Source organism: Triticum urartu, chromosome 1, assembly GCF_003073215.2.
Source record: "Triticum urartu cultivar G1812 chromosome 1, Tu2.1, whole genome shotgun sequence".
Classification (NCBI taxonomy): Eukaryota; Viridiplantae; Streptophyta; class Magnoliopsida; order Poales; family Poaceae; genus Triticum; species Triticum urartu.
In genome coordinates, this window is record NC_053022.1 from 18617328 (window position 1) to 18639016 (window position 21689).

Below are 21689 nucleotides of genomic sequence, written 5' to 3' on the forward strand. Positions count from 1 at the left end.
CTCCGGGGCTGAGGCCGCCGTGGGAGGAAAGGAAAGGGGGTGGAGGCGGCCGGCGATGGCGAGGTCCGGCGGCTCTGCGTGCGTGCGAGGCGGCCGGCCTTCAACCTAACAAGCATTGATTCATCTCTAGTATCGCCTGAGATTTGGGTCCGAGAATTACCAGTACTAGTACATTGGATCAGAAAGAGATTTGGCACCAAGCATAAGAGACCCGTGTATATCTGCTCAATTTGCTATGTTAAGAAGGCCTAGCTGTCTAGGGATATCAGACCGAGGCCTGCCCACTGATCCTAGAGTATAATAATAATCAAATGAGTGAGGCTTGCAATTTGTCCCACCCAAATCACTGATTACATTTTTCATTAATTGTTGAATAGTACGAAACAAGGCGGAACCAAATTCGACTAGAAATAACTGGGTCTCTCAGGGATTGCGCCCTTGGGGATTTTTATCTACACCTCCCTGCTCTGCTCAAGTGCTGAATGCATCACCATCAACTGGTCGAGATGGCTGAGGAAGGTCTTACAGCGTGGGCTTCAGCGGTGCAGCCGACAATGGATCACGCCAAATATCCGTGCTCCACTGGCCCGGTGGCGAACAAGACAACATTGAGCGTGGATTGTGACACCGACACTCGATAACAGTCATGATACGCCTTTGAATCATCCTCTGAACCCCTCACCCTCAGTGTAGGTGTTTGTCGGCAGGGGATAAACTGAGAGCTGGTCTTTAGTCCCATCAAAATAGCGGCTGGATGAGGATCTTTCTTGGCTTTGTAAGCGCGAGCAGGAGCCCGGATATGTGCACATGGGAAGGTGCAAACACCAACAGGGGTCCTCTGTGTAGGTGTTTGTCGGACATGGAGCAACTGAAAGTAACACCTGAAGGACAATCACTGCCATAATGGCACGAAAAGCTAAGTGCCAAACAATAAAAGCATATTCAAGAAGCTAATGATCAAGCGAATACCATACATACCTGCAGATTGGAGTCACAAAAGCAGAACTGGATACCGTTCTGATCTTCAGAACATCTGGAGAATCATACAATCTTTAAGATCGCCACTTCTGATAGGCGTGTCAGTAAGGTGAGGTTCTCTGAACTGTTTCAAATCAATGGCAACAAGTGGCGGCAGAACTTCTGAGAAGATAGCTGCCACTTAATACATACTTTCGCAGTTGATGCTGCCTGCTGGTGGAACATATCTTCTGTAGCAGGAGAAAGCATCCACTTTAATCCTACAAGAACAGTTTGGTATGAGACCCAAGAAATCTAAGGTTCAAACAACTCAGCGAGCGCTTGTAGAGAGTGTAATTAACAAGAATGCAGAAAAAATTCACAGTAAAACAATTACATTGGTATCACTCTGTTAAAGAACGAGGTCCATCTGGTGTCACCTTAGCCTTCAAATTGAGCATCCATCTGTTCCATGCACACTGTAATAAGCCATTCTGAAATTAAGGATGCTGTAGTCCAAGACAGAACAGAAAGCTACCAAGCCTGTTGAAGAAATTAATAGTCCTTGTTAGAAAAGGGAAGCTTCACAGAATTATATAGTTTCTCTGTCCTTCTGTAGTCAAGCAAAAACAGAAACCATGAATGGACTGTAAATGAATTAACTGACACCTCTATAGAATGTATCTCCAATGCAGGAATAATTTCAGCACAGCAAGACGGATTACCTTCACACCATCCTGAGAAATTGACCACCAGCTTAGATATCTTCTCTGATACAAATGCAAGGTGCTTGAACTTCTATGTGCTTACAATATGGCAAAATTTTGCGTCAAGCAGTGCTTAATTACAAGCAGCCAGGACATAGAGCAGGATGCCATTCTACGACTCAGAATGTTCAGGTGACTGGAAAAAACAAGACCTGATACTCGTTAGACAAAGACACTCATTTGATGGAAATAAGAATACCTAAGGGATAAGAAGAAACGTAAATTGGGTCTAAAGAAAGGAAAATACCTTAGTGCAACAGCATTGCTCCTCTGCTTCACAGTGAATAGTGCCAGCTGTATTGGCCGTTGCGGCTTTATGGTTGAAGATATTGTTGTGGCAGTACACACAGGCATAAGTCTATGATTCCGGCCTCAATTTCTGCGATACAAAAGACTCTGTTGAAGATATTCTCGTTTTTACAACTGAAGTCATTTTGCATGTGAATTATGTTACCATTTTTAGTGCAAGTTAGTGTCTCGTACCTCCGACTTGGTTGACAGTGTGAGGGGAAAAAGGGTACATAGTAGGCACCATGATGGTGATATCATCAATTATCACACTCAAGCCTAACTGCAGAGAAGAGGAGTGAAGAAAGTTAGGCGGATGAATAGAAGCCAATGTGGTCACTTTTCACTGTGAAAGCAGTACATTATGAAAGTAAGGTGTACTAACTGGCAGATTGACTTGCAGGGACGTGTAGAATGTATAACTAGTGATCAACATGTGACTTGCAGATTGACTTCCGCGCAGACGTAGATATATTGCAGAAAGGATCCATAACTTATATAAACATTTTTGTTGTAGTGCCCACAGCAGCCCTGTCAGAATTCAGTAGTGATGAAAAAGTAAGCATAGGAGCATATCGAAGCAAGCACATTGGTTTTCAAACAAAAAGCTTGTAACACACTTGATGGTCAGAAATCTACCAACATTGCAGAATGGAGAGTTGGCTGCATCTGCTGTCTCATATCTTCCATTATGCATAAGGTCAGCTTCGAGCTCTGAAAAAAGACTGTAGAATGTATTGCTTTAAGTTTCCCACACACATGCAAACTGTTACGCGACGACATTCTGTCCAATAGTTAAAATTTAAAAATAGAACAGATGTTCAGCTCTAGGTCCATTTGTGTCACCTTTGTCTTCAAATTTAGCTAGAAATCCAGAAGCGCGCTGTTGTAGTCTGTGACTGAACAAAAGCTAGAAATCCTGTCAAATACATTAAAGTTCTTGTTAGAAAATCCTAAGCCTCGTAAGAATCAACTAATACTATCTCTGTAATTATTGTGGACGAGGAAACACAGAAAATCATTATAAATGAAGGAGCAGAAGTGGGGACTTCTATGTACTAACCAGCTGATTTGTGAGCAAATGCAGATTCATGGTGCCTGACAGCCTTCCAGATTTCACAACTTCTGTACACATCCCAAGCATGGTGGAGTAGAACATACTAGCCTGTAAGGTTCAGCAGTTATTAAGATAAAGCAGGAATAGGATGAAGAAGCAAAACTCACTTCCAAAAAGAAAAAAACGGGGGAGTCGACAGTGTTACCTCGGGTTACTCGTATCGTACAGATAAACCTGGGCTTGTTCTTCTGATTTTCTCAATTTGCTCCTTAACCTGGGTGCTGCAAGGCCTTATGCGTAGGTTTCGCAGCGAAACGGGGAAGCCCTCCTTGGGTATGGATCCCATTTCAGGGCACCAGAGAACCTCTAAGTCTTTGAGCGAAGAAAGGCCATTCAACCCTCTGGGGAGGGACTGCAGAGCCCCACAACCATCAAATGTGAGGTGTCGGAGGGAGGTGAGGAGCTGAAGCGCCTTCTCTTGCTCTTCCGTGAAGCTTTTGGCCCGATGATCATGGCAGAATATCAAGGTGTTGAGGGTAGAAGCGACGAGGTTGCAAATGGGAGTGACAAGCACTGCCGAGATGCTGTCCACCTTGAGCTGTTCCAGTTGGAAGGAACCCGCAGGCATTGCTGTGCTACTTGCGACCTCTGAGAGCAGATCCGCTGCTACAGATTCAGGACAACTTCTGTCCCATCTGCAGTTAAAGACCACCAGTACCTTGAGATTGACTGTGATGAGCGGATTGAATCCATCCACTGTTAACTTAACACAATCTTGCAGTGTCAGATGGGTGAGAGACGTGAGGTTTGAGAGCAGAGCCATTGACTGTATGCTTGACTCAGTTGAAATACCAAGCTTCTTGAGGGAAATAGGGAAAAGCTTCATGGTGCCAGTTCCTCCTGCTTCTTCCATGGAACACCTAGAGAAGAAGTCACCACATCTACATACCATCAATGACTCCAGCGATGCCATGTCCTGGATTCTCAACTGATGCACTCCAGAGATCCTTGTCAGAATTAGTTTGGTGAGGTGTCGTAGCTGCCTAACAGGTGGAAGAGTGTCCCAAGACAACCCTTCGAGATGGAGAGCACCCAACTGTTTCAGCAAAATGTCAACACACAGCCAATTGGGACCAGCAGTACCACCATGATTTGCAATACAGAGCTCTCTAAGATCAGGATGTGGTTGAAGACCATCAAGAACATCACCATCTATAGTCGGTTTGTTTCTGCCCCAAACCAATGTCAACTTTTTCAGATTCCTTTTCGACATCAGTTTGGCTTCACTAGCTTCTTCCTTGGTTGCCACCTTTTCGAGATTGCATATTCTGAGTTCTCCTCCAAGCTCTGGCATTTCCCCCAGCTCTCTTAATTCGAATCCAACACTCTCTTTCTTAACACAGAATTCTTTTAGTTCCTGTAGATACTTCATCTTTCCAACCTCAGGAACACTGGAGTGGAGTTCTTTTTTAGCAAGGAAGTCTTGTAAGTTCACAAGGCGACTAATGTGTTTAGGTAAATTAGAACTACCATGCCAATCTTCTAGGTCTAAGTATTTCAAGTGATAAAATCTAGATAGTGTGCTTGGTAAAGCTATTTCTCTGCCAAAAGGCGATCTTAATTTGAGGTACTGGAGGTGGATAAGCTTTGAGAAATTTTGTGGGAAATCATCTAGGGATTTCACTACTATAAACAGGATATGCAGACCATTTACTTCTTTGAATGTATCTTTTAAAATATCAGAAATTCTTTCTTCATATTCTCTAAAAATCATCAAAGTGCTTAAATTTGCAATGTCTATTCTTCTTTTCAGTTTACTCACTTCTTCCCGAAAATTATCATTATATCTATTTTCTAAGGTGATAGACAAATGCCGAATAGATTGTGGGACGGCATCAGCTGTAAAATCTGAAGAAGATATATTGAGGCATTCTTGTTTTGAAACACTTCGAGATAATTCATGTGTTAAATCATGCATCACATAGTTTTCACCAAACAAACTATCTTCCTTCCTGAGAAATCCACGGTCCATTAGTTCTTCTAAGCAATTATTATTTCCTGGATGACTAGAGTCTATGATGCCTACCGAAATCCAAAAGCGATTAATTTCGGGAAGAGTAAACCTATAATCTTCAGGAAAAAGAGAAAAATAGGAAAAACATTTTTGTAGGAGTAAAGGAAGGTAATCGTAGCTAAGGTACAATGCTGGCATAATATCATCATTGTGTTGAGTTTTTTGCCATTCATTGCTTCCTTTAACCCTCATCCAGTGTTCCCAAGATAGCTCTGTCCTTAATAGTCGACCAACTGTTTTGGCCGCTAAAGGTGAACCCTTTAACTTCTTTGCAATATCTTTTGCCATATCAATTAACTCATGTTCGTAATTCCCAGGTTTATTGAGCTCACCAAATATACATGCTTCAAATAATGTGAAGAAATCAGCAGGGTCCAAACCATGCAGTTCTATTGGATCAACTGTTTTCATAATTTCTGCTTTACTTGGGAACCGAGTTGTGACAAGAAACATGCTGCCCTTGGCTTCTCCCCTAGTGAATGGAGCTAATAGGGTATTCCACTTATCATTTGTGCATTCCCACACACCATCCAAGACAATCATAAACCTTCTGGACTGTAGTCTCTGTGCAATGGAAATCTGAAGCTGGTCTAGATTGGCTGTTTCATATGCAACACTGCTACTTCCTTCCTTTTCAGTTGCCATTATGCATCTAAGGATCTGCTGGGTGAGCTTAAGCACATCGAATTCGCTGGGTACGCACACCCAGACCCTGACAGTAAAGTGTTGTTCAATCCTTGCATCATTATACAGATGTTGGATGAAAGCTGTTTTTCCAATTCCCCCTGGCCCAACTACAGGGAGAACGGAAAGGATTTCACCGTGACTAGTGATGGCATCTATAGTTTCCTCAAAAATGGCCGCCCTACCGTACAGCCTATCATATGCAATTGTTGATCCCGTAAAAGCCCGTGTGCGGGTAACAGTTGTAGTTGCCTTAGTGCTGCTACTATGGTTTGGGTTCAACATCTGAAAGCGGGAGACATGGCTACATATGGACTGTATCTCCTCTAACACTGATTTTATTTTGATGGATATGGACACACTATCAAATGGCAACTCATCAACATGGTCGCGGCCATCAGACTTGGTTCCATTTTGTGGGCTACTGGTACATGGACAAGAAAAGTATGGGAGACAGTTACCAAGAGTGTGACCCATCTTGACCTTGAGGCCACCACCCAGATCTGGCTTGACTAGATGGGTACCGTCAAGCTGGTCCTGGATCATGAAGTACTGGAGCTCGCTCAGCAGTTTCTCAGCCACGTCGGCCTTCTGGCTCAGCTCCACCAGCAAGGCCATGAGGCAAGGATCGTTGCGGCTGCCCATCCGATGGGCAACATGTAGCCGACCTTGCGTGTGCATCAGATCTTCTTTGATCTTTCGGGGATCAAGGCCGAGCTCGGAGCTGGCCACATACGTGGCCAGCCGTGCATCCGAGAGCTTCATGAGCACCTTGCTGAGGTGCAACTGCGCCGTTCCAACTGCCGCCGCCATCTTCTCCGGCGGTGAGCAAGGCGCAGGGACTGTTTGTTTTGTGTGGTTGGAGTTTTAGTTGTGGGGGCTTGTGGACAAGTGCTCTGGAAGAGGTCCTGATGGCTCGTTTTATACTGCAGGCCAAGCTATGTAGACTCCTTTTTGCCCTAAAAAGTAGGTTGTTTTCCCTTTTGTGACGATGAAACTACTCGTAGGTTCCGTTGGACTGGATCGTGCCTGCTGCAATAAAGAAATAAAAATAGATGCAGGCCCGAGGAGGTATCCAAGACGTTTCCATGATTTTATACTATCTCAACTTGAAGCATGCAGCATGAGACAACGGAATCCCATAAAAGGTGGTTGAGGCCAACGTGAAGGTGGCGGTGTAAAGGGAAAATAAAATAGAAGGGCTTTGATAATGTTTATCTTGTCTGTTGCAGCAAAAGGAGCCCCTTTTTGAGCTACAAGGTTTATGTAATGGTCGACAAGGCTCTCCTATATCTCATCTGCTGTTTGCAGACGATAGTAACTTTTCTGCAAGAAGTGATCGCCGAACAGTGGAGGCGCTGCGCTCTACCTTGACCGCGTATTGTGATGCTTCTGGTCAGAAAAAAAATCAGAGGAAGTCTATTTTATTTGGCTCTAAGTGCCCAAACAAAGTTAAACAAGAAGACAAGAACACACTGCAGGTGCACAGCGAAGTACTGCACGACACATGCCTTGCATGCCTACTGAAATAGGCTGAGCTGTTTGTGGTTCTTTTAACGTCTTCCCTGATCGTCTGTGGAAGAGCATACATAGGTGGACTGGTCGGCCACTATCAAGAGCCGGAAAGGTGGTACAGTTGAAAGTTGTTGCACAGTCTATCCCTAATTATGTTATGAGTTGCTTCCAGGTTCTGGTGTCAAGTTGTGTAAAGATGAGAAAACCGATTGCCGACTAGGGTATCGAGGATGGCCAGAAAAAGATGCATTGACGCAGTTGGGCATGGCTATGGACCCATAAATCTCTCAGAGGTATGGGATTTCATGATTTTGTGCTCTTCAGTCAAGCAATGCTAGGGAAGCAAAGCTGGCGCCTACTGACTAACCCGTTGTTATTGTGCAGTAAGGTCCTTTAAAGGCAGATATTTCCCGAACTATGATCTTATGGATGCAACTTGTCCTAGAGCGGCATCCTTCACTTGGTGTAGCATTTTGTTTGGCAGAGAGTTGGTTATGAAGGGACTGAGCTGGGCGTGGGTATGGGTAAGAAAATTATATTGATGGAGCATCATTGGATCCACCCTGCAGGTTTGTTCTGTACACCTGTCCCATTACCTGAGTAATAAGTCACACTACACTTCCTACTTAGTGATGATCGCTCAGCTTGGGACGAAGGAGTGGTCCAAATTGTTTTTAAGGAGGAGGAAGACAATGCAGTGCTACAAATTCCTATCAGTGTTCGAGAGGTTGATGACTTTGTTTACTTGGCCTTATGAGTGCTTTGGAACCTACTTGGTCAGATGGCGTACGACATGGACAAGGCTGATAAATTCCTTGCTGCACGTAGCACTGATGGGCAGGTTGATCGAAGATGAGGACTGCAGGCGGCCGGAGGCGAGGGAGGGGAGGCAACACCGCAGGCGATAAGAGCGGGAGGAGAAATGTTGCTGGCGCCAAACCGTTTTCGTGGTGCATTGAAGATCCCCACAGCCTCCAAATATGAAGGCTCGCAAACTCGATTTGGAGTGGCCTCTAAAAGGTATGATGACCGAGAACAATATGACGACTTTGCTAGACAAGCTTTCTTTTATCAAAATCCCTATATGATCTATTGTTATTGCAATCGGACACATATGACGACTGTACTAGAGTCGCTCTTAGGCACGATTCTTTTTGATGGCTTATGTCATAAGCCAGCCCTCCGATCTTATTTTGAAGCCGTTCCTCATATTCATTTGGGGCTTCCAAAGAATATAGGGGCGACTTTTAAAATAAACTAGGCAGGAAGCAGCTCATTTGAGAAGCAAAAAAAGTGTGCTCGGGCTTATTCTAAGATGCATGTCTCGGAGCCCTGACTCTGGGTAAACCCGTAGATCTTGATTAGCTCTGATGGAAAACAAAACAACGAAAATTTATCCCCACTTTACCTCTGGCTGGTAGTCGCTGCATCCGGATTGAGACACTTTGGATGCGTTTGGTTGCTCGTATATGGGCCAACCAGGCCCGCGCAGGACGAAAACCGTCGGTGGGGGTCGGCAACGCTACGCTGCACGGAACCCCTGTGCTTGGGGGGGGGGGGGTTAACCCCATCCAAGGGTTTGCTTCGGGCATTGTTGCAGGCCCATAGACGACGGCGACCTCCTCCTCGACTGCGCGTGTGGGCAGGAGCACCGGGCCAATGCCGACGGCCATCGACATTGGCGGCTCCTACTCCTCGTCGCCCGCCATCTCCTTCCGCCAGGGTTTCCTCCCCGGCCGGCATACGCTCCCAACTCCACCCGCTCCGGTAAGAACAATATCTCTGCTAGTAGATTTGTAGGTTAGGGTTTTCGTCATTAGCATGCTCCGATGAGATGTGAATCGATTTGATACGACTCGATTCAATTGGAATCAAATCGAATCCAACCGATTCCTTCTTGTGCGGTACTGTTCATAGGCAGGGTAGTGTTCTTGCTTGTTATGTGTTTCATGGTCATGCCTAGTATAGTGTTCGTAGGCATGCAAGATTGGATTGTGCTTAGTGCTGATGATGTAGAATGTGTTCTTGGGCATGGTAGATAGGTCTTTTGATTGATGTTCATGCCTACTAGTGTTCATAGGCATGCAAGATTGGTGTGTGCTTAGTGCTCATGATGTACAATCTGTTCATGGCTATGGTAGATTGTCTTTGATGTTCACGATTAGTGCTCATGTGCAACAATTTTTTCATGATGCTAGCCATATTGTTGCTGTCATTGATGTTCCTCCACTTGTTCATGTGCATGTTATCTAGATTGGTGTGCTATTCATGTTCAGGCTTAGGGTTCATGGGCATGCTAGCTATATTGGTGTTGTGGTGTCTTTGATGTTCCTGAAGGAAATATGCCCTAAAGGCAATAATAAAGTTATTATTTATTTCCTTATTTCATGATAAATGTTTATTATTCATGCTAGAATTGTATTAACCGGAAACATAATACATGTGTGAATACATAGACAAACAGAGTGTCACTAGTATGCCTCTACTTGACTAGCTCGTTAATCAAAGATGGTTATATTTCCTAACCATGAACAAAAGAGTTGTTATTTGATTAACGGGATCACATCATTAGAAGAATGATGTGATTGACATGACCCATTCCATTAGCTTAGCACCCGATCGTTTAGTATGTTGCTATTGCTTTCTTCATGACTTATACATGTTCCTATGACTATGAGATTATGCAACTCCCGTTTGCTGGAGGAACACTTTGTGTGCTACCAAACGTCACAACGTAACTGGGTGATTATAAAGGAGCTCTACAGATGTCTCCAAAGGTACATGTTGGGTTGGCGTATTTCGAGATTAGGATTTGTCACTCCGATTGTCGGAGAGGTATCTCTGGGCCCTCTCGGTAATGCACATCACATAAGCCTTGCAAGCATTGCAACTAATGAGTTAGTTGCGAGATGATGTATTACGGAACGAGTAAAGAGACTTGTCGGTAACGAGATTGAACTAGGTATTGAGATACCGACGATCGAATCTCGGGCAAGTAACATACCAATGACAAAGGGAACAACGTATGTTGTTATGCGGTCTGACCGATAAAGACCTTTGTAGGATATGTAGGAGCCAATATGAGCATCCAGGTTCCGCTATTGGTTATTGACCGGAGACGTGTCTCGGTCATGTCTACATTGTTATCGAACCCGTAGGGTCCGCACGCTTAAGGTTTCGATGACAGTTATATTATGAGTTTATGAGTTTTGATGTACCGAAGGAGTTCGGAGTCCTGGATGAGATCGGGGACATGACGAGGAGTCTCGAAATGGTCGAGACGTAAAGATCGATATATTGGACGACTATATTCGAACATCGGAAAGGTTCCGAGTGGTTCGGGTATTTTTCGGAGTACCGGGGAGTTACGGGAATACGGGGGAAGAAGTATATGGGCCTTATTGGGCTTTAGGGGAGAGGAAGAGGCAGGCCGCGCGCCCCCCCCATTGACTAGTCCGAATTGGACTAAGGGGAGGGGCGGCGCCCCCTCCTTCCTTCTCTTCCCTCTTCCCCTTCCTTGTCTCCTACTCCTACTACTTGGAAGGACTCCTAGTTGGACTAGGAAAGGGGGAATCCTACTCCCGGTGAGAGTAGGACTCCCCTAGGGCGCGCCATAGAGAGGGCCGGCCCTCCCCTCCTCCACTCCTTTATATACGGGGGCAGGGGGCACCCCATAGACACACAAGTTGATCTTCGTGATCGTTCTCTTAGCCGTGTGCGGTGCCCCCCTCCACTTTAATCCTCGATAATATTGTAGCGGTGCTTAGGCGAAGCCCTACGACAGTAGTACATTAAGATCGTCACCACGCCGTCGTGCTGACGGAACTTTTCCCCGACACTTTGCTGGATCGGAGTCCGGGATCGTCATCGAGCTGAACGTGTGCTAGAACTCGGAGGTGCCGTAGTTTCGGTGCTTGATTGGTCAGGCCGTGAAGACGTACGACTACATCAACCGCGTTGTGCTAACGCTTCCGCTTCCGGTCTACGAGGGTACGTAGACAACACTCTCCCCTCTCGTTGCTATGCATCACCATGATCTTGCGTGTGCGTAGGAAATTTTTGAAATTACTACGTTCCCGACAGTTCCTACTTAGGGTTCTAGTGCAAATGTGCATGTTAAGTTTACGTGCGTGGTTCTCATGGTAGGTAGGACCAATGTGTTTGCTACTTTAGGCACTAGTACAAATGTAGCATGCTGCCAATTGCCTTTTACTAATCCATGTCATCTTACCTGACAAGGTGATGAAGACGGAGTGGGACAGGGCTGGTGGGGGAGCCCATGTCGTCACCGCCGCTGAGGCCGCCGTGGACTTCATCTCCATGAACCGCTGGCTCAAGAGGGTGTACCTGCCTGGCAGGGTCGCCTTCATGAGCCGGCCAAGTTCAAGGGGACGAGCTCCTAGGACCGGCCACGAGGAGGGGTCCCGAGACCTGCTTCGGTTCTACATGCAAATCATGGACGAGGAGGATCTGGCCATGCTCATCATCCCTCCCAAGTTCCAGGAGGTGATGAGGCAGTGGCTCGTGCTCAAGACCAAGCGCGTCATCAGGCTGTCTGCAAACAAGTGGTGTGAATTTTGGGTGCGGGTTCAGACCTTTGAGGGGCCGATGGCGCTTGGCCGGGGCTAGCACTACTTCTGTCGTCGCCACGAGATCGTCTTCGGCGACCTCTTCGTGTTGCGCATCTCCGGCCTAGGCCTCGAGATCCAAATCTACAACCACAACAACTCCATCGGGTGCAGGGTTCGCTGCAACAGGCACAGCTGTATCGGTGACCCTGGAGTCGCCTTTTGAAGTAGTTAGTATGAACTCGTAGTTAGTTTGATGCGGTGATCGAAGAACTTGGCGCGAACTGTTAATATTTTGTCTGGGGTTAAGCACCCTGTGGTGAAGCAGAGGGCATGTGATGCACCTGTTGTCGTTAAACTTAAGTCTGTTTAGCAGATGTGATGTTTAGTTGTTGTTTATCTACTGTTTAGTTGCTTGTTTATTTGTTGTTAGCTTGTTTAGCTGCTAGTTTCTGTGTTGTTTATAGTGCTCTAACTGCTGTTGTGCCTAATGTGGTCGTAAGGCCATCACATTTGAATGGGTGAGCAGAACACAAACATGTATGCAGCCAAATAGCTGTGGTTTGCATCTGCTCATCCTTAAGCATAAATGCGGGCAACCAAACAGCCGTCCCTAAAGTGGCCATTGATGCAATGCAGGCAACCAAACAACATTGTAGATGTTGGTTTGTTGCCTGTTTTTACTAAACCAGATCGGGTTGAAATGTGGCTGAAATGTAGACACTATTTATCATAGGCAACCAAACGCTCTTTTGTGTGTTGTGTAGTGCTCTAGATAGACACGCTCCCCTAGGAAAACAAATGGAAAGGCTGACACCGTCTCCTTAAATAGACTGGCATCAGTTTTTAAAATAGACTGACACCGGCCGGTTTTAAATAGACTGACAGCGTTTCAATGCAAAGTGGGTGAGATACCTAACTTGACCCACGCTGTCATTTATTCTTAACGAAAATAAAAGATTTGGTTAGTATTCTTACTCACACAAGTAGTATTGGGAATACTTGAGCAGTAGCAGGTCCATTGCTGTACAAAGTACACAGACTTGATAAGGATTCGCTGGGGCGCTCTGGAGAGACAAGAGTCTGCCTGGGAGCGAAGCCAAGGACGAGAAGCCAGCAAGAAGCTAGAAGCAGGTTGGTATGCTTTGCTTAGTTATTTCATGAGTATCCGTCAATCATTGCATCTGTAGATTGTAGATTCTACTCCTCTTGGGCAAACTGGATGGATCTAGTGGGCAGCGTCGCCCAGATCGTCAAAATTGCGCTCCAGATACAGGAGCTGGTGAAGACGGCTCAGCGGAACAAGGAGGACTGCAAGAAGATCGCAATGCGCGTGAAAAGGCTTCGTGCTATCGTCGAACGCCTCAGCAGCACGGATGTGTCCAGCGAGAAAACCATGGTCGACGCGCTCAACGACCTCGAGGAGACGTTCCTTCAGAGGCCCTCAAGCTCGTCAAAGCCTGCCAGACCAAGAACAAAATGTGGCTCTTCCTCAGGGCCGGGAACGTATCCAAACAGCTGCGTGAGGTCAAGGACGAGATGATGGACCATATGCACGTTGCCAACTTCGGCAACTGCGCCCAGCAAACTGTCATTATCACCGAAGCATTTATTAGAGATCCTGCAGTGAATCCAAAGGTATCAACTCTTTTCTTACTACTACTACACTAGACTAAGGTATCAGTACTGATTATTGATCGAAACTCAAAATTTGTATACACTTGCGTGCTAAGAAAATGTTATTTTGCCTAGTGGCCTGCTTTTGCAATTTCCATTGCTCCACTCGCTATTCGTGTGTAGACTCTTATGATTTTGCGGCCTACAGCTGCATTTTTTTTTTGACTTTGCCATATACTGTGACAACAGATTTTCATAGTAATTTGGGAACATCTATCCCTCAAGATGGATTTTGATATGCTCAAGGGTGTGTGCGATCTAGGAGAAGATGATATATACTACTCCCTCCGTCTCAAAATGAGTGTCTTGCTTGTGACACTTATTTTGGGACGGAGGGAGTACTTGCTTGTGATTTAAGAAATTCATATTTGTTATCAAGTTTAAAACAGCTCTCAATCCTTAATTACATAGGGAGTATACATAGTTACATACTGTAATAACTAATTCATGTTTAAATTGCTTACTTATGAAACGCATATTATTGTCTAAATCTAGGAAATATTTGGTCTGAATTATTAATGTAGCTTTTAGTTTGGGAGTTGTTCAAATTCAGTTTGCAGATAACCCACGTATCTTATTCATCATTTTAACACATAGACTGCTTCTGTCTTGGATACAGAAATATTACAAAGTTCTGTCGATGCAAGGGGAGCAAGAAATGCAGGTGGTTGGTAGCCGTTTGGTATGCCGGGACACAGATATTCGTGTTGCTGCAGTATTGCTGAAATTAAATTAGTTTTTTTTGCAAAATTGTTCTTGACAGAAGTTTCAGTTCTTTTAGAATTTTTTTTCAGAAAGGGGAAAACCCTGGCCTCTGCATCAGTTTTATATCTAGATGAACAAAGTTTCATTTTTGTACCATAATGGGATAATTTACTCGTCTATTTCAGGGAGATCAGGTGGAGGACGAACATGCCAGATACCCAAACGATCAGTGGCAGAGCGTGAATCAAATATTAGGAGGGGCCAAATGAGTGTATATGGCATAGAAAAGGCTAGGATGATCAGAGACGCCGGACGATTAGTAGAGCAATTAGCAGATAAGTAAGTGTATTTGGTAAATTTTCCTTTTGAAAGGGGGGGCCAGGGCCCGGAATTGTCCCCACTACGCTCCGCCACTGCAAACGATGTTACAAGGTCAGATTTGTGCAACGCACTCTTGCCATGGAGGATTAATGTTTTTTTTAATTGGATATATGTCAGTGACAACTCCTCAAAACTTGATCAGAAAAAACATTACAAAAAACCAGTGCTGTTCAGTTTGTTTAGTCATCCATATAATATACCATTACGTGACATGAAAATACAAAAATGCCATTGTAATGTTTATCTTATCCTAAAAAAAAGCATTCGCATTACCATGGCAGATCTGAAATTCATGGCGAGAAAGATAAATTCCCAGAAGGAAGCTTGGAGGATACTATATCACATAAGTCCATACCTTCTATAACTACCTTTTTAGAATATTAATAACATTCTTTGTATGCACTTGTGTGTTGTTTCATTGCAGAATTCAGAAATTTCAGTTAATCTGAACTGAAGGCGATTACAAAAAACTTTTCAAATCAACACGTGATTGGCAGAGGTGGTTCTGCTATTGTTTACAAGGTACTCTGGAACAATGTGGGCTTGGTTTGCCATGATGTCCTTTTTCCGACACATATTGTATGATATAAACATAACACAAATGATCATTAATAATAAAGCCTAGCTAGGTCAAGTCAAATTCAGATATATACCAGAGGCAGCTAATTTAACTAATAAATTGTGTGTATATGTACTATGTGTGCCCGCTTTTCAGGGTGTATTGGCCAATGGAGCAGAGGTTGCCATCAACAGTTTCTGTGTGGATGCTTCGCAAGATGAAAACGTAGTCCGTTATGCTGAAGTTTTCTCAGTGCTACGACAGCATGCGAATGTAGTTAAATTTCTGGGATATTGCCAGGAAATAAAGATTCAAATGGTTCCAATCGAAGGCAAATGTGTGGCTGCTGAAAGGCGTCATATGTTAGTGGTGGAAGAGTACATGCCCAACGGAAGCTTGTCTGATATTATCGATGGCATGCTTTTCTCCATTTAAGTTTGTAGTGGAGTAATATATATTGGTGACAATTAATTTACCTTCGGACGAAAAAAATTCTTACTTAATTTGTTGTTTGGTTGCACTCTCACAGGGTCATCGCAGCAGCTGGACTGGACCTCCACATTTCGAATCATTCGAGGGATTGCACAGGGCGTAGCTCACATCCACACCAAAGGGGCTGTCCATTTGGATCTGAAACCAGCCAACATCCTCTTGGATTCCAACATGAATCCTAAGATTTGTGACTTTGAGAGGTCTAAAATACTGAATCAAAAGGATGAAGATGTCGCTGAGAGAGTGACGGAAGAGTTGGCGGGAACACTGTAAGAGCTGCAGTTATACATAGATTTCTTGTTTCCTTCTTGTCGATTTTACTGAGATCTTTATTTCCATTTCAGGGGCTATTTACCCCCGGAATACATCACAGATGGTATTTTTTCATTTAAACATGATGTTTTCAGCTTCGGCATTCTCCTCCTCCATACCATTAGCAAGTCGGGACTTCTGCAAGATTCAACTGATTGGGTAAGATTTATTGAGCACATTCTGGGGGAATGTATCCGGTGCACCCACCCTTGTAGTGCTACCGGTGCCAGATGTTGCAACACATTTTAAATGTTTGAAAAAAACTGGAAAAAAAACAAGCACATTGACACAACATCAATGCATGTTTTCATAAAATTCTGTATCAAAATTCAAAACATTGCTCGAGATACAAAAATGACAAATTTGACATAATATGACAATGGGCCAAATCAGAAGCTCAACTTATGTTATGCACTATTTAGTATCAAATTTCTCATTTTATTTTCCGAGCTACGTTTCAAATTTTGATTTGTTATTTTGTGACAACATACATTAATGTTGCGTGAATGTGCTGATTTTGTTCACAATTTTTCGAACATTTTAAAATATGCTAAGGGAGTTCCATGCACCGGGTGCACCAGAAGCACCGGTGCACCAAATATTCTCCACACATTCTGGATGCTGGCATACGTTTCTGGCCGATTACCAGATAACTAGAACAACTAAACTTGTCAATTATGATGACATTTTTCTCAGATTCCAAATGCACTTAAGGGAGAAGACAATGTGGACAGCTTATTAGATACTTCATCGCGTGATGAGTCTGAGCTAAAGGAAATAAAAAGATGCATGGACATAGGACTGCAGTGCACCGCAAAGGAGCGGACAGAAAGACCCACCATGTCGGATGTTATTGACTTGCTAGACGGCAAGGAGCTGCTCCGGAAGCCCCCAACTGGGAATAAAGCTTCGTCATTTAAGAAGAAAGGCAAAGCATGATCTCCCAGATTGTGATGTGGTTTGGATCCCGGAGAAGTGCGCAAGAGGTTTGTGATGCATTAAATAGAATGCTGCTAGTTGGGTTGTAAGAGGAGATCATTCTCCAATTCAAATTTCTATATAATAGTCACCAACCAATGCAGCTGCAAGGGCTAGCCGAATGAGTTTTTCGATTGTATTAAAGTTTGATGAGTTTTCATTTGTATGCATCAATTCGTCTTGCTATTAAATCTTTGTCAAGGTTGCCATGTTTGGGGATTTATTTCTGTAAATGTTTTTTTATTAATTCAAAGTGTTATATCAGCATGATAATATAACCGGCCGAAAGAGTTCATATCCAGCCTTTGTGAGATCCCTGTTTAGAATATTTGAAGGAACTTATCTTAGTTAGGCATGTTTTATATTAATTATTGGATACACTTAAATACAATAAAGATGCATGTTTTCTCTTGTAGTATAAGAATTATTTTACCTTCAGAGTTACGCCTAATTGTAAAAGTCCAAGCTAAACATTGATAACTTGGCTCAAATATATATGGTTATTTAGTTCAAAAAATAGGATACATCACAAAGAGGGTTACATACATATATACATCTTGGTTTGGTACATTTATCATAGGCTGTCGGAGCAATAACAATTATTTTTTGATTTAAGGTGTAATAAGTTTTTCTTCTGAAGAACACATACAACTTAGTTTCATGTGCATACCTAGATGTATATGAATGCTCGTTGATAACTATAAGACTTTTTGATGCAAACAGCAGGAGCTCTGCTTTTATCATTATAGTAGGGGAAAGAGTCGGAAAATATAAGAAGTGCCCGTTCTTTTCACGAAATTGCATTGCCAAATGCAAATGAATGCTCTTTGTCTCGTTGATAACCATAGGGTCAAAAGGCAAATCTAGTGATCATTCTCTTCACAAAGCTGCCAACAGACAAAATGACTTACCGGTTCATCTTCACAGAAAAAGGAAATCATTTACCTTTAAGACTGAAGATTTTCTTTTGGCTCTATGTTTCCATATATTTCAAAACTTGGAAGATAAAAGAACACCATATATGTGCATTTTTTTTCCTCCTAGATACTAGTTAGGTACTTAGGTCAACATGTCACGAAGCAGAGGGGAAACCTGCCAGGCAGGCAGACACATAGCAATAACCAACCGTTGTCACAGTAAATTTCTTCCCTTTTCTAAATGGTAATTCTGTTATCAGTTCAGGCTCAGTGCCTCTGTTTAAGAGTATATCGGATCTTGCTTCTCCGGTCCCTATGGGAGGAATGGATACACTGTCTGAAAAGAATTATGAACCTTAGCATGGCAAATGCCAATAAAGCTGGTGCGTGTATGTCTTAATTTGACGCAAAATTTTCCATGCCGTGAGTTTTGGTGTATGTCTAACAGTAAAGTAAGTATGGATCTAAACGCTCTTATATTTCTTTACAGAGGGAGTAGAAGCTATCTTCTCATAATTAATCGACCAAGTTTTGGCGTACTGCCACACTTCTCTTTCAGACTTTCACTGACAGACAGTGTACCCACCAATTTGTTAAAATGCGGGGAAGTAAAGCTGAAGTGAAGACCGTTTACAGTTGACAGGAATGCACCGTTCACACAACAGTCGAAATGTTCCTTCCTGCCACGAAAACCTGGCCGTTGATTCAGAACACTGCCGGTTCCTGTGATTTCCCACGATTCCCCATCGCTGGGAAAAGCAGAGACGGTGGAGCACTGGATGATTGGTGTGGTCAATCCATCGTCGGCTGCGGCCCTCGCCGCGTGGGCTTCCACATCCGTCAGTCAATTACACACACCAACAGCGTCAATATTTCTTCAGAGTTGCTTCTCTGCATCTGTCATCTCTTCAGACTTCCAAGCTGCACGAACTGCTTCTCTGCACCCGTTGTTTTTCTTCAGAGTTCTGGCTGGCCCGAACTGCTTCTCTGCCTCGATCGCTTTTCGTGGCCAGTTAGCGAAATCCGATCATGAAAACGTTGGCATTCATACCACACAAGGATGTTTTGGTTTCTCCACATATGATGTGCTATTTTCATCGATTGGAATTTACAAAAGTTTCCACTGAAAATCGGCAAGACTGAAGAAATCCATATAATGTTTTCAGCTGTTAGGAACGAGGGTGATTTTGCTTCAGAATTGAAATGCTTACTTAGGGGCCCGAAAGTCACAATAATATATGGGTCACCTGTGTTGAGTGTTTTTTTTTTTGCGGGTTACCTGTGTTGAGTGTTGACAACATGGACACGGACTTGCTCGCCATTGGTAGGGCTTCGGTTATCATTTTCACCAACAAAAAACTAGCACCAGTGAGTAGTGACTTGGTGGGTGACAAGATTTGTACTGCGACTGCGAGTGGGTTTTGACTTGTCACAAAAGGAAATTTGTTTGTTCCATCCATGCTTGGTTTTTATCGGGCGCCAGGATTTTGCTTTAGAATGGTGTAGTGTATATATCACCGTGTATTAGTGAACCTGCATAGCATACCGTTGCCGTGCCTGCACGCTCATATCTGCCACTTCTATTCTTGCTGTGGATCTCACAACTGGTTCTACTCAGGATCTAAGACATAAGTTAAGGCATGGTTCTGTTGATGGAGCAAAAACCTGATGAACACACGATTGTGAGCCACGCCACTGATATCTCTGGAGGTATGATAAACAGCTTGAAGAGCGCAGTGTTCTGATTTCTGAATGAAGGTGGCTCTGATTTCTCAGTTTGTGCAGCCAGTAAGCCCTGACAAGAAAAAGGAAGAGAACAAAAGACAAAAAAGGAAAACGTCGACAGCAGGGATCGAACCTGCGCGGGCGTAGCCCAACAGATTTCAAGTCTGTCTCCTTAACCACTCGGACATATCGACCTAGCTTGGTGCTAATTTCTTCCTGCAGGTTCCTATACAAACTAGTACCGGTCATTTTCTTTTTGAGAGGAAACAGATGCCTTGTTATTACTTAAGTTCATGGCAATATCCGCCAGTACAACATCTTGAATACAATCTGGAGAAACACTAAACTAAGTTTTGCATAAATTTAAAAGGCAACCCCTCCCTAGCTAAGATGTGAGAGCAGCTTTGTTCGCTGTTCTCCTGGCCCAAACCACTCGGAATTCGTCGACGCCTGGTAGCATCTCTCCTTTATCTCATGGGCAAGAGGAGAAAATCTGGATCGATCAATAACATATGAGTTAATAACCTGCGCCACAAGTTGGTTGCCAGTTTCGAGAACAAGCTTCTTCGCACCAATTTCAATTGCAAGCTGCACTCTTCGACGACAAGCGAGCAACTCCGCGTGTTCAGGAACAGTGACGTTTGCGGAAGAATGACATGGATGCTCCAGCTCTGAAGATCCCATGGTGATCACGCACAAGGCACAACAACCCCGCCACCGCCCCTTGTTTCCAGTTTCTTCAGAGACCCATCGACATTAACTTTGAACCAGTTTTCCATCGGTGGTGTCCAACGATCCTCTCTGTGCACTATCGGGGCCGTCCCCTTCAGTGCACGCACCTCCATCTACTCGTCAATCAGGCGCCAAACCCGATCAAGAACATCGTCACGAGCTCTTCCAAATACTCTTGTATCTCTAGCATTGTTCCGCACCAGCCACATGTGATAAAGACTCATGATTATCATAATAGCTCTTTCCGGCTCCTTGTTTGAATGCATCCAGTCAAGCAACCATCCAGCTAACTTTTTCTGCGTATCAATAAATTCCGGAGGCATGAAATCATCAGCAACACCCCGGTCCTTGCACACGAACTTGCTCCCAGTAGAACTTGGCATAAGGGCATCTCCAAAATCTGTGAAGCACTGATTCTTCTCGACCACACGCCAAACAAGAAATCCCAGGTTTTATACAACGACGATGGAGCTCAGCGCCACTGCCAAGCCATTCTTCAGCAACCTCCACATGTGAATTTTTGCCTTCCCATGAACCTCTGTGCTCCATAGTTCGTTCCAGCCAGCGTGCAACTCTCAGGCGAACCTGCTTGCGTGTACTTGATCTTCATTCCAAATGATAGGCCGATTGTACTGTTAGCTTTTTTTAATATTGATCCACATGTATCTGCATATTAGTTTGCTTGTTCATGCATATAGGTAGTTGTAGCAGGTAGAGCCTCGGAGAATATGCAGGAGGTGAGATGCGAGGCGCCGTGAGATGTGGCGCATGGCGAGATGCCGAACGGTGGCGAGAGGCTGCCGTGCCGTGTATGCATGTCCGAGGTTGTTTGCTGCTGCTGCATGAGTGGCCGGGTATGTGTGGTTCCTAGAGTGATTCTAGGAGTAGATCAGGTCATTAGTCAATCCAACACTTAGTGGGCGAGTGTGTGGTCCGGCTGCGTGGGCGTGAGTCGACTTAAGCACTTGTACATATATTTGCTTCGAAGGGAGAATATAGAGAAGGAAAAGAGCTCGGCTATGTGAAACAGCAGCTCACCAAACTCCTGTGTCTTCCTGTTCTTGCGTGAGCTGTGAGAGGCAGCCGTCCAAGAGAGAAGAAGAGCGGCGCTGCGAGGAGGCGGTGTTAGATAATCCAAACAAAACCTAGTTTAGTTTTGATGGTTTTACTAGGAAGTGGTCACGTATGTGGTGCTAGTTGTGTTCGAGTCAGTTTAGGATTAGTAAAAGATGATCAACGTTGCCGTGTAATTAGGATTAGGTAAGTCCAAGTTTGGTGCTAGTCCTATACGTGTGCCTGAG

At 44.1% G+C, this 21689-nt stretch overlaps 2 protein-coding genes and 1 non-coding gene across 9 annotated transcripts; 1 reads left to right on the forward strand and 2 right to left on the reverse strand.

Moving 5' to 3' along the window:
- Positions 1 to 218: 218 nt before the first annotated feature.
- LOC125543427 (putative disease resistance protein RGA3) lies at positions 219 to 6699 on the reverse strand. 6 transcript variants are annotated; one of them, XM_048706801.1, is made up of 11 exons: positions 3275 to 6699; positions 3076 to 3177; positions 2859 to 2931; positions 2656 to 2726; positions 2398 to 2543; positions 2208 to 2295; positions 1972 to 2103; positions 1683 to 1860; positions 1355 to 1500; positions 979 to 1238; positions 219 to 895 (listed from the first exon to the last, which is right to left on the reverse strand). In XM_048706801.1, exon 1 carries the CDS (start codon positions 6638 to 6640, stop codon positions 3281 to 3283), a length of 3360 nt encoding a protein of 1119 aa, XP_048562758.1. In that variant the 5' UTR covers positions 6641 to 6699; the 3' UTR covers positions 219 to 895; positions 979 to 1238; positions 1355 to 1500; positions 1683 to 1860; positions 1972 to 2103; positions 2208 to 2295; positions 2398 to 2543; positions 2656 to 2726; positions 2859 to 2931; positions 3076 to 3177; positions 3275 to 3280. The 6 variants fall into 6 exon arrangements, with proteins under 6 accessions (XP_048562758.1, XP_048562747.1, XP_048562756.1 ...); XM_048706790.1 differs by having other exon boundaries at positions 2652 to 2726; XM_048706799.1 differs by having other exon boundaries at positions 2633 to 2726.
- Positions 6700 to 12957: 6258 nt separating this feature from the next.
- On the forward strand, positions 12958 to 17215 carry LOC125541272 (cysteine-rich receptor-like protein kinase 19). 2 transcript variants are annotated; one of them, XR_007297516.1, is made up of 5 exons: positions 12968 to 13044; positions 13101 to 13548; positions 14207 to 15993; positions 16069 to 16195; positions 16733 to 17215. XR_007297516.1 is itself a non-coding variant. In XM_048704754.1 (4 exons), exons 2-4 carry the CDS (start codon positions 15896 to 15898, stop codon positions 16973 to 16975), a joined length of 468 nt encoding a protein of 155 aa, XP_048560711.1. In that variant the 5' UTR covers positions 12958 to 13548; positions 14207 to 15895; the 3' UTR covers positions 16976 to 17215. The 2 variants fall into 2 exon arrangements, 1 of the variants encoding a protein (XP_048560711.1); XM_048704754.1 differs by having other exon boundaries at positions 12958 to 13548.
- Positions 17216 to 19768: 2553 nt separating this feature from the next.
- TRNAS-UGA lies at positions 19769 to 19850 on the reverse strand. The gene has a single exon. It is a non-coding gene; the product is annotated as a tRNA-Ser (tRNA).
- Positions 19851 to 21689: the final 1839 nt, after the last annotated feature.